This window comes from Truncatella angustata (genome assembly GCF_020726525.1).
Source record: "Truncatella angustata strain MPI-SDFR-AT-0073 chromosome Unknown BKA67scaffold_12, whole genome shotgun sequence".
Lineage (NCBI taxonomy): Eukaryota > Fungi > Ascomycota > Sordariomycetes > Amphisphaeriales > Sporocadaceae > Truncatella > Truncatella angustata.
The window spans coordinates 14,206-25,793 of record NW_025763392.1 but is presented as its reverse complement, the minus strand read 5'-3'; the positions used below and the strand labels follow the sequence as shown (position 1 = coordinate 25,793).

General features: G+C 50.4%; 5 protein-coding genes across 5 annotated transcripts; all 5 read left to right on the top strand.

The window, feature by feature from the left end:
* Positions 1-496: 496 nt before the first annotated feature.
* BKA67DRAFT_527589 (glycolipid 2-alpha-mannosyltransferase-domain-containing protein) lies at positions 497-1,892 on the top strand (the record flags this gene model as incomplete). Its single annotated transcript, XM_046098872.1, has 3 exons — positions 497-1,033; positions 1,101-1,595; positions 1,722-1,892. The coding sequence occupies 3 exons, from the start codon at positions 497-499 to the stop codon at positions 1,890-1,892; spliced, it is 1,203 nt and encodes a 400-aa protein (XP_045951428.1).
* A 519-nt stretch (positions 1,893-2,411) lies between these two features.
* On the top strand, positions 2,412-2,858 carry BKA67DRAFT_124661 (uncharacterized protein). Its single transcript, XM_046094962.1, has one exon. The coding sequence runs from the start codon at positions 2,503-2,505 to the stop codon at positions 2,752-2,754; it is 252 nt and encodes an 83-aa protein (XP_045951427.1). The 5' UTR covers positions 2,412-2,502; the 3' UTR covers positions 2,755-2,858.
* A 1,194-nt stretch (positions 2,859-4,052) lies between these two features.
* On the top strand, positions 4,053-5,855 carry BKA67DRAFT_664770 (uncharacterized protein; the record flags this gene model as incomplete). The annotated part of the gene is made up of 2 exons (XM_046108442.1): positions 4,053-4,554; positions 4,606-5,855. 2 exons carry the CDS (start codon positions 4,053-4,055, stop codon positions 5,853-5,855), a joined length of 1,752 nt encoding a protein of 583 aa, XP_045951426.1.
* A 584-nt stretch (positions 5,856-6,439) lies between these two features.
* BKA67DRAFT_124636 (uncharacterized protein) lies at positions 6,440-8,665 on the top strand. Its single transcript, XM_046094961.1, has 2 exons — positions 6,440-7,108; positions 7,172-8,665. The coding sequence occupies exons 1-2, from the start codon at positions 6,609-6,611 to the stop codon at positions 8,421-8,423; spliced, it is 1,752 nt and encodes a 583-aa protein (XP_045951425.1). The 5' UTR covers positions 6,440-6,608; the 3' UTR covers positions 8,424-8,665.
* Positions 8,666-9,446: 781 nt separating this feature from the next.
* BKA67DRAFT_541906 (uncharacterized protein) lies at positions 9,447-10,547 on the top strand (the record flags this gene model as incomplete). Its single annotated transcript, XM_046101015.1, has 1 exon — positions 9,447-10,547. One exon carries the CDS (start codon positions 9,447-9,449, stop codon positions 10,545-10,547), a length of 1,101 nt encoding a protein of 366 aa, XP_045951424.1.
* Positions 10,548-11,588: the final 1,041 nt, after the last annotated feature.

Genomic DNA, 11,588 nt, shown 5'->3' with positions numbered 1-11,588 from the left:
TAGTTCAACGATAGCGTTGCGTTTACCCTCTGCCCCTTGCCTCTTTGCAGCTGTTCTGATGTTCATTATCACAATTGATGTTTGGACTATGCAAAGACAGCACCTAAGCAACGGCTGTTAGGGAACAAAGAAAACATGTTCATGGCCGAGCCATCCGTACTCATTTCACCTGAGAACAACACAAGTGATTAAACTGTGGGATGACCACAATAGATGGCCGCTGTCGGCGACCAAGACTAAACAAAAATATCAGCCATAACGTAGAATGATACGGCACAGCCACTTACGTGTGACAATAAGGACATTCGCATAATACAAAATAACAGATGGTTACCCGGTACCTATCGCCGAGTTTTAGAATCCACCCCATGGCTCACATCAACTTCACTCAAAAACAACAACCGCCAAAATGCATCGTGCAGCGCTTCAAGTCACTGCCGTCCTGGCCATTCTTTACCTAGTCTTCGTATACACCAAGGTCCAAGAGCACACTTCGATGCAGGAGTATGAGCCTCCCGTCGCTGCTTCCATTCACCAAGCTCGCACCCCGCTCGAGTGGCTGAGTAGCAACAACTACAACCATAGACCTGTCAACAGCATTCCCATGTCCGTCCTCGATCAATTCATAGCAGACAAACCCAAGGCTGCACTCATCGCGCTGGTACGCAACTCGGAAGAGGCGGGCATGGTCCATTCCATCCTGCAAGTCGAGGCAAGATTTAACAATCGCAAGACCCACCGCTACGACTGGGTCCTGTTCAACAACGAGCCTTTCACGGCCTCTTTCATGGCAGCTGTGGGCAACGCCACCACGTCTCGGATTTTCTTCGAGCAAATCGGACAAGAACACTGGCAGGTCCCTAGCTGGGTTAACCCCTCACGTTATGAGGTTGGCCGTGAGTTCCAAGGCGGCATTGGCGTTGGCAAAGCCTGGCTCAAGAGCTACCATTTGATGTGCCGCTGGTACTCTGGTCTGTTTGCACTTGAAAGCCGTCTGAAGAGCTATGACTGGTACTGGCGTGTTGAGCCTGATGTATGCCCAGAACGCCTTATCCCACTGTATTTCGTTTCATTCTGACGTGCTAACACCGGCCTCACAGGTCCAGTACACCTGCAATATCAATTACGACGTCTTCCGATTCATGCGTGACAACAACATAGCCTATGGCTTCAACATGGCCATCCTAGATGACGCGAGGTCCTTCCCCTCCCTGTGGGAGCGGACGCAGACATTCAAGAGGCAAAATCCTCACATGGTGAATCAGGAAGCCGATATGCGATGGCTCCTGCACAACACACATGAGCCTGGCAGCATCGTCCGCTCTGGCCCCGGTTACCAGCCCGTCATCGACGGCGAGTACAACAACTGCCAGTTTTATTCCAACTTTGAGATTGGGTCACTCAACTTCTTCCGCAGCAAGGAGCACCAATCCTACTTTCAACATCTCGATCGATCTGGGAGCTTCTTCTATGAGCGATACGGCGATGCTCCAGTCCATACCCTTAGCGTCGGCATGTTCCTGCCCAAGCGGCGTGTCTGGTTCTTCCGTGACATCGGCTACTCCCATGGCCTATGCGAGAATTGCCCGCCTCACGTATCCAAGCTTCCCATGGGACCTGAGCCTGATCCACGCCGCATCAGAGCTTCAGAACTGCGTGCAGACATGAATCAAGGCGATCAACACATCGACCACGTCACCAAGGACTTTGAGCGCCAGAAGGCTATGCCTGGCTTGGCATGCGGTTGCACCACCACCAACCTGGACAACGGCTTTTCCAAACTTGTCCCGTACGAGTCGAAGCAGGTCAAGCCGCTGCACAGCTGTATCCGACTGTGGCTGGATGGCGACTACTTGAGGAAGGGGGGTGATGACTACCTCATTGATGTGTAGTTAGCCGACTAGATGGCCTATAGCTTAGTCTCACACACAAAACGCGAATCAGTTTTGATACTCTCTATGTTGCCCCATCGCTACCAGTAGACCACAGTATTGTAGGTAAGATCGTCAGTAACGAGAGAAAGACCTCTGGAAATGGCAAAGATCAATTGAAACTATCAAATACACACCCACCCATAGCTGGCCGTCGAGTCCACGGTATTATTTGCCCAGGATGAATAACGATCGTAGCGACTCACTGGCAGCCTTCTCTCGTTTAAAGCAAAAAGAAGGAAGGAAGAAGATAGAAAAGAAGAAAAGAGAAAAGAAGACAAGAAGACAAGAAGACAAGAAGAGAAAAAGGTGCATGTATCGTGCCCAAGTGCTTGATATGTCATTGGCTGTTCATCTCCAAGCAAAGAGCATTGGTGGCGGCTACACATATCAAGCACCTAGATCTGTAGGAAGGCTGGAAGGGTATCCCTAGGATCTACAGGGCCAGGTAAAATACAAGCAAGTCGCTGACTTCACCACGTAAGTGACAGATCCTCGCATTAAAGCAATAAGATTGCATGTTACCAAATTCGTGTACATCGAATCGAGTCAAGCACGACCTGGTCGTACGATGCAAGTAGGACTACTTCAAGTCCTGTTTGGGAGAACGGTCTTTTTGTCGTTAATATGGCTGGTTTCAACGACACGTAATATAGGAACTATTTTACTTGATAGTCTCGAGACCGAAACACTTGCAGGCAAAGGTTTTCAAATTTGCTGGTGGTCCTCCAATGTCCGAAGCCAGCTTAGCAGCTTAGGTGAAAACTGGCAGGAGAATAGTGAAGGAGACCGCTGGTTTGCTAATGAGTCTGAGCAGCAATGAGGAAGTGATCGACCAGAACTTGTACGGGCTAGAAGTTCTAGAAAAGTTCTAACCTGTGTAGTGACATGAAATATTTGTGCTCGTCTCCACCCTATTATCCCCGCCGGCTGCCCCCCAGCCCTCCAGCTTCCAAGCTCTTGACCCGAGAGCCTACGCAGAGACAAAGACGTCATCGCTTTTGAACGACAGGATCCGGAGCTCTTGACGTTAGTCGCTGAAAACAAAAGTCGCACGATAATAAGACGGGGTACCGCATTTCTGCTCCCCGTTTTCCTGGTGTGAAGCGAGGCGACCCGATACAATGCGGGCGTTAGTCCCGGTCGTTTCTCGGCGCGTCAGTGGGCCGTGGTGGGCCAACAGCAGATGGCCTTTTTCGCGACTGGTAGACTGGCAACGTTTTGATGCGGACCTGCCATTACTATTACGAGTCATTGGGCGCGTGATGGGCAAGAACGGTCTGACCATCATCCCTAGGTAAGGATTAGGATTTATCATCGACACAACGGTGCGCAGACGAGAAATCGGCTCGATCGTGCTTGGCTGCATCCAATTCTTAAATAAGCAGAACCCAATATGAGGCGCCGGCTCTTGGGTGGCATGGGCAAGCTTTTCCCGGGCGCCTCTCCCGTTACCAAGCTTTTGAGGCTCTTCTCCTTGACAATTGGTTTGATCCATCATTAGCACACATCAGCATGTAATTCCCGGTATCTCGATCTGCTATCGAATTGCCATTTCTTGAAACAAGGTTTTTGCAAATGCAAGCAGATGGGCGAGCTACAGTACTGCTGATGATCTCTGCAAGTGTTGCGGAGGTGCGCAATCGGTCCTTTCCCCATTTATTGCCAGACGCCCATCTCCAGGTGGGATGTTGAGCATTTCTGGAGACTGGAGCACCCAGACTCCAGACAACCCAAAAGAAAACAGTGGTGCATCTGCCCAAGCTGGAGACTGGAGTCGACCGGAGAACTTGCTGGGGCCCCAGTAGAAGCACCGCCCCTACCTCGGCGTATTTGCTCTTGTCGAACTCCACTATCGCGAGTTGAGTGCTGACTATCGTCGGTTGTCTCGAGTCAAGTGACCAAAATACAGCAACCCACAATGACATAGACTTGTTGATGTCTTTGTGAAAATTCCTGGCAGGTTGCCCAGGGGTACCCTTTTGGTGTTGATCTACAAAAGGCATTCCCATCTCCTTTTGTCCAAATCTGCGTTTCCCTCTCAGTATCTTCTCCTTATATTGTACACACAATTCCGCTGGGCGAAAAAAGCCTACACACTGATACACAACTATAAGAAAGATGGCGGAATCAGTGACCAAAGCCCCTACGGGCAAGAAGGCCGTCGACCAAGTCGAGTACCCTTCAAGCACTCTCCCTGGATTGAAAGAGAAGGATGCCATCGCTGTCTCTCAGGCCAACAACCGTGTTGTTGATTCGGTCATATTCGAAATGGAACAAGAGCTTGCCGCTGCCGGCGGCTTGTCCAAGGGGTTTTTCGATTTACAGTTCAAGGACCCCAGACACTTCACCTGGATCATAGTCTTATTTGCCTCCATGGGTGGTCTTCTCTCTGGTCTCGATCAATCGCTTATCTCTGGTGCCAATCTGTTCCTTCCCGACGACCTTGGCCTGGATACTCGGCAAAACAGCTTGGTGAACTCGGGTATGCCTCTAGGTGCCGTCGGCGGTGCCATCCTCCTCGGTCCTCTCAACGAGTGGTTCGGAAGACGTTGGTCTATCATCATCTCGACAATCCTGTACACAATTGGCGCCGCGCTTGAGGCTGGTGCCATGAATTTTGGTAAGAGTTACCTGGCCAACGAGAATCATGTCATTTTCTAACCGACCTCAGGCATGATTGTTGCTGCCCGTGTCATCCTTGGTATCGGTGTCGGCCTTGAAGGTGGTACTGTTCCCGTCTACGTCGCCGAGACCGTCGAGCGCAGGGTTCGTGGTAACCTCGTCTCCCTCTACCAGTTCAATATTGCCCTAGGAGAGGTTCTAGGCTACGCCATTGCTGCCATGTTTCTGAACGTCCCTGGTAACTGGCGATACATTTTGGGCTCGTCCCTGGTTTTCTCCACCATCATGTTTGTGGGTATGCTTTTCTTGCCCGAGTCCCCCAGATACCTAATGCACAAGGGCCGGAAACTTGATGCTTACAAGGTCTGGAAACGTATTCGTGGTGTCGAGACAGAGGACGCCAAGGAGGAGTTCTTTGTCATGCAGGTCTCGGTGCTTGACGAGCATCAAGTCGTGTCTGAAGGAGCTAAGAACAAGCGCTACCCCTGGATGGACTTCATCTCCGTCCCCAGAGCACGCCGTGCCCTTGTTTACGCCAACATCATGATTCTTCTTGGACAGCTTACTGGTGTCAATGCCATCATGTACTACATGTCCACCCTGATGACACAGATTGGTTTCGATAAAACCAAAGCCACCTACATGTCTCTCGTCGGTGGTGGGTCCCTCCTGGTCGGCACTATTCCTGCATGTTTCTATATGGAGAAATTCGGTCGCCGATTCTGGGCCAACGCCATGTTGCCTGGATTCTTTGTTGGTCTTCTCATCATTGGTTGCAGCTACCAAATCGACCCTGCGACGAACCCCAATGGTGCCATTGCCTGTTACCTTACCGGCCTCATCCTGTACATGGGCTTTTTCGGTTGTTACGCCTGTCTGACTTGGGTCGTCCCATCCGAGGTATACCCAACATACTTGCGTCACTGGGGTATGACAACCTCCGATGCCCTCCTTTTCCTGGCATCTTTCGTCGTCACCTACAACTTCTCCGCCATGCAAGAAGTCATGAAGCCTGAAGGTCTGATGCTTGGCTTCTATGGTGGTATCGCGGTCATCGGCTGGTTTTACCAGATTCTCTTCATGCCAGAGACAAAAGATAAGACGCTCGAAGAGATCGACCTTCTTTTTGAGAAACCTACGAGGGAGATTGTTGCCTTGAACCTGAAGAACACCTCGCAGTTCATGTCTAATTTGTTCCACGGACGATGGACTGCCAAGAGCCAGGCGGCTACAGGCACCGCGGCCTCGCCACCTGCTGGACTAACGGAGAAGGAGAAGGAGCTTGATGCTGATGTCTAAATATCATGTCACGGTCGTGAGGATTGTGAATCTGGCCGGATTTTTGTAATTAGTTTCTTTTACGCTGGTGATACCCATGATGGAAAATAGACGCCGGGGGAGAGCGCTATGATTTAATGAATAATGAACAATGTTCGACAACACTCCCTAATGGACAAGTAACACGGATGGGATCACTAATAGGTCCATTGATGGTGTTTGTAAACCGGACGAGGAATACAGTAAAGCTATCCTCTTTTCCTGGCGAAGGTTCGTCAACCAACCGAGCAAGGTCATTCAATTTGCCAACTCCATGTAAGACTCCATCTATCATGCTTCCATCGACTCCTATGTAGAATCCACGATGCTGATTCGGCTTGAAGCAATCTACTCCTGGATATGAGTGAGCTGAGCTGACACGAACAACCCCCAGTCCGCAGCATTCAGGTACGCTATGCCGGATCTGGTAACTAGGAACTTCTGCCATGCAGGGACCTTGATAGCCGACCAATGATGGACATTCATAAGATTAGCGTCACGAGAACGTCCCACCATCACGATTCCGTAGCCCCTCATGTGAGATGGTGATAATAAACGTTCCGATTAGACGATTAGGACATTGCTTATGTTTCCGACTCCTTGAAGCAATTACGGACTTCAAAAAAATAAACTAGTTCTTTTTCTTTCACAATTTCTTGGTTTGCGATTGTTGCAGCTGTTGCAAACGTGAAACCGTTATAACCATGGTAACCTCTTGATCGCTGAACTGGAAAGATGGATCAGTCAAGTCCGACACCAACGGATAGCGATTCGGAAATTCTACCGTCATCATGTTCGCCAGATTCCCTCGCGACGTCATTTTGGATGAGTCCCTACACCGACTCATTCACGAACGTCGCGTATGACCCGAGTTGGATACAGCAACAGCAGCGGCAGCAACAACAACAACAACGTGGCTTTAGCTATGACGATATGATGCTCGATGTGTTCAGCACCGACATCAGCTCGATGGAGATGGATTGGCTGTCAACGCGCTCAGAACCAGCCCCATGCACGGAAGTCGTAGAGCAGCTTCGCCCCAAGATGGAGAAACGGACCCCGGCATTTTCAGAAATGCAGATCAAATTCTCTACCGGGCGCAGGTCTTATGTCGCATCTCAGTCGGGGGAAGCTTGGGAGTCGCGGAAAACCGAGTTACACCGGTTGTACATCCACGAGGATAGAACACTAAAGGATGTCATGAATACACTGGAACTCAAAGGCTTCAAAGCTAGGTAAGATATGGGTTTTGCACCCTCGACACAATCGTCCTGTCCCGTCTGACGTTTTCCTCACAGCGCAAAGATGTACAAGACTAGGTTCAAGCAATGGGGTTTCGTCAAAAATAACACCAGGGACGATGTCACCAAGATGATGCAGGTCCGGCGCCATCGTGCTGCCATCGGGAAACCAACAACGTTCGAAAGAAACGGCAAGGTCGTCATGATTGACAAGTATCTCAGAAAGAACGGCATTGTCTTGTGCGACATGAGAACTTCTGCGTCTGAAAGTGAGCTCCCGAGGACGGTAAGATGCCATACGCCACCACCGGAAGCCATGCCTACCTCTGGACCACTTCTACTCAAAGAGCTCTTGATGAAATGCCTGAGGGGCCTGACGCCATCGTTTTCCTGCATCAAGCGTTCCTTGGACGAAAAATACTCTGCAACCACGGCGTTGTGGGACGCACCTCGGTATTTGAAACTCGCCTGTGACTTGTTTTCCGAGAAACGGAACAAGCAGGCTGGATCTATATGCAATTCAGCATTTAGCTCAGTGCACACCCTGGTCCACCCGCCGCGACTTGACACTCTCTTCAACTTCCTATTTAGCCAGCTATGGTGGGCCAACCGAGATATTACCCTTGAGCTATGGCGATACCTCGCTGCATATATGTCGAATGTTCTAAGAATACAAAATGAGGTGTACTACCTTCTCCGAAGTCTAATCGAGCATATCGACACATACGGTTACAATTCCTACCTTGACTTCATAACCGAGTGCATCGACGACATTCTGGTATTGGCCAACCACGATGACCGTAGGACGATATTTCGGAGCTCTCAGAGTCAGTTGATTGGCTGGTGTCAACTCATCGTCATGGACTGTTACTTCATAAACGGATACAATGTACGGGCCGATCGAGTTCAGGCACGATGCGCGCGTGCTCTTCCACGGAGTTGCTTTTTCCCACACGACAGGAAGATCAACGAACAGCTCTGGCGAGAGGACTTCTCGCGGCATACCGCATCGTCTGAAATCGCTCCAAAACGCAATAGCTCAAGACACGAAAAGTTCCTGCGGCTAGCATTCGAAAGTTACGCCAAATTGTTGGGACGGTCCAAGTTTGGGACACCTGCTATGCACCCAAGCCTGACGCGTATAGAGAACGTCGTTGGTGGGTTGACCAGGAAGCATCTCGATCCATCGGCCATATCAAGACAACAGCAGAGTTTCAACCTGGAAAGTCGAATCCTAGCATTCATGACGCGAGATCTGTCCCAGGGTGCGGTAAACATGCCTTCCGAGTACGGATCATACCCAGTCTGAAGACATCCATCTCTGACTGTGACACGTGGAAGCGCTTCTGCGTAGTGCTGTGCTGGAGCCCTGTTTCCTTGAGCTATAGGGAGCTTCATTTTTAGACAAAATTTCAGACCGGATACCGGATGCGGGGCCCGGTACACTGTTCATCATTACCACAATGCATAGAAGTCTGCGACTGCATTCCCCCAAGGGTAGATGCAGGTGAATCCCCGACCGTGGCTCAGATCGAACCTATCAAACTCCATGGGGGTGTATGCATTTGAAGCAGTTGTTTGAACCTTTTGGAAATTCAAAGGGGTACAGTTTGGTCAATGTCTACTACGGCCTGATGCTTGCATTAGAAGGGGTCTGCAAAGAATGTGGGGGTCAATAGTCTGCAGCTGCAGGAGCATGATGTCAAACTTCAAGCTGCAGATAGGCAGTTTCTCTAGCTGTATCTGAAAACTGCATAATTCTGCTCGTTGTCATTACACCACGAGACTTGCAAATGTTCCACGGGAGCGCGTCGGCGGTGAGAGAACGACTTCATACTGAACGCTGTGTGGGACTCAAAGAAAGCTCGAGCATGAAGAAGATAAACAATGAAGGCTACCAACTTGTAGCAACGACACCTGACTGTTATATTTCTGGGGCCGTAGGTTTCAAATTGTTCCAGTCACAGATCTGCCAGCCAGAAAATATTGCACAGTACACCAGTCTAGCTGCAAGCCACGATGCAATCTTAATCAGAATCAACGCAGGCTCTGCGTATCCGAACAGAGACCGAGACGGTACGACCAATCAGCAAGAAACTCGCTCAAAATCCGGCATCGTCTGATATCAACTTTAAATATATCCAACCAATCGTCACTAAGGGGGTTTTTCAAGAAAGTTAGAGGCCGACAGGGTTCTTCTTGAACTTGATCTCCTGGTGCTTCACTGAAAGCAAGTTGGCAGAAGTCTGAGATCCTGGCCTCTCGGCCGTATTTAATAGTTGCGGACAGCGACGTCACCCATCTTTTACACGTAGTTCACCAATTGCCGAACATGTCGACCATAATCAACTTTCAGCTTAGGGCTCACATGAGCCTCGTGGCTCAAGTTCAGACCGATGCACCACAGCCACAACCAATCCAACAGCAAGCGTCAATCAAGGCATTACCAACCAACCAGAAGGATACGTCCAGCCAAGATGCAGAGCACAAGAGCTTTTGGAGCTCGCCTAATTCACCACCACCCATCAATCACGATAACTTCGAAAATCCCACCCGAGTTGCCACAGACATCCGCATCTCACTCAGGGGGCCCAGCCCGGAGGTCGAACAAGACTCCGAGGAGTTTAGGCGGCAATCCAGAGAGATCAAGAAAGACATCCAAAGGATGTCGAAATACAAGACGAAATCCGCTCAAACGAAGATCAAGAGCCAGGCACGCCAGGAAGAAGACGAAAGGCACACGAGGGAAGGTTTGATGTACGAACACGAATTTCGACGTCGTATGTCGGCCAACGAAGGCAGGGAATTTCTGCTCGACTTTATACAAGACCATTTCCCAGAGCATGTGCAGAACATCACCATCAGGGGCACCAAAACTCTCGAGGAAATCAAGATGATCGGCAATGAGGATGAGCCATCTGTCGGTGTGAGGCAGTGCCGTCGTCTCTTCAACGCGCCGGTCATGAGCGATCAGGTTGGCTTACTATTGTGGCAGGAGCTGAGGCAAGGCGATGCACTTGACCACAGCCACGAGACGCTCACAGGCGACGAAGCCGAAAGAGACGGCGTCGTACTACAGGCGGTGCGAAGGAGGCGATCCAAGGAGCTGGACAGGCTCTTGACCGAGTACATTGCGGAGCGACGGGTGGAACGAGAGGCGTCGACGGTCGCGGACGCTTCCTTGCCGGTCAATGCTCAGCAGAACCGTGAAGTCGCGGTCAAGCCTTACCTTGGCAGGACCAATTGTAACCAAGGCCCCGGGGGCAGATCGGCGATGAGAATGCCAGAAGCAATGAGTAGGGTGGCTGAGCAGGCCGCAGCATGCATATCCATGGAGAAGAAAGCACCGGATGGGTTCCTGGGCGGAGTTAAGAAATCCGCGGCCAAAGGTGTGGCACAGTTCGCAGCTGCGCTGGCGAGTGGCTATACTTGAGCGTTCGGACGACTGGAAAATACGTATGATACGTTTTGCGAGGAAACTTGGAACACGATTGATGAGGGTATGACTTGTTTTTGTTCCTGAAATGTGTGGTTTCTACTCTGTACGTACTGCAGGTCAGATGAGCTGTTTGGTTTGAGGTATTGAGGTGGCGCACGAAGCATACTAAGGTCAGAGAGGTTTTCTGCTCTGAAATTGACACATGATCCCGAATTGTTGAAAATGTTGCCGCTTCCCGCCTGCAGCGAGCTTAGCTCGAGGGCGAGATACGTGACATCGGAAGCAGCGGGATAGGCCTTCTAAACGTCGAGGACATTTACAGAGCTTATCCGCTGTCCCGTGCAGGTTCATAACGCCTAGACTAGTTTAGATTCGTATCTGACTTGTTACGCGTTGGGTATTACTATGGGATTTCCAAGTATTGTGTGTTCCTGCTTTGAAAGTTACCCTGCTTGTTTGCCCCTGTCGATCTAAATGCCTGCGCAGACGGGGCATGCGCTCTACAACTATACTATACTGCGCAATGCAACCGTGCTTGTCTGCCAAGCAAGGGCACCTGACCTCTCCCCCGGATTGTTTCTCCAGAGTACTACGAAATGACAAATGATCCAGGATAGATAATGGAGACAATTTCGGTTGCTCCCGAATCGCGCGGAGTACCACGTTCCATGATGGCCGATGGGGTCTAGACTGTGCGGCTCGCGAGCGACGTCAATCCGGAACAGGGGTCTGCCATTCGCGGAGAAATCCCAGCTCACGATCAATATGGCGCCATGTATCCTTTCATCTCCTGGACTTCCTCAGACTCACGAGTCCTGGTATGTGAGTTTCCACGAAACCATGCAGAGATGCGTAGCGAGATGCGCGAGTTCCTGGAAACGGATAACGTGGCCGCAGGGCAAATGCCAAGCCATCCTATTGGAGGCATATTCAGAGGGCTTCACGAGGCGAGACCAATATAAGAGCTGTGAGGATGTCGCACCGGGTTGGTTAAAGGTGAGGAAGGCTAGGAACAATTGCCACTTGAAGAACTCT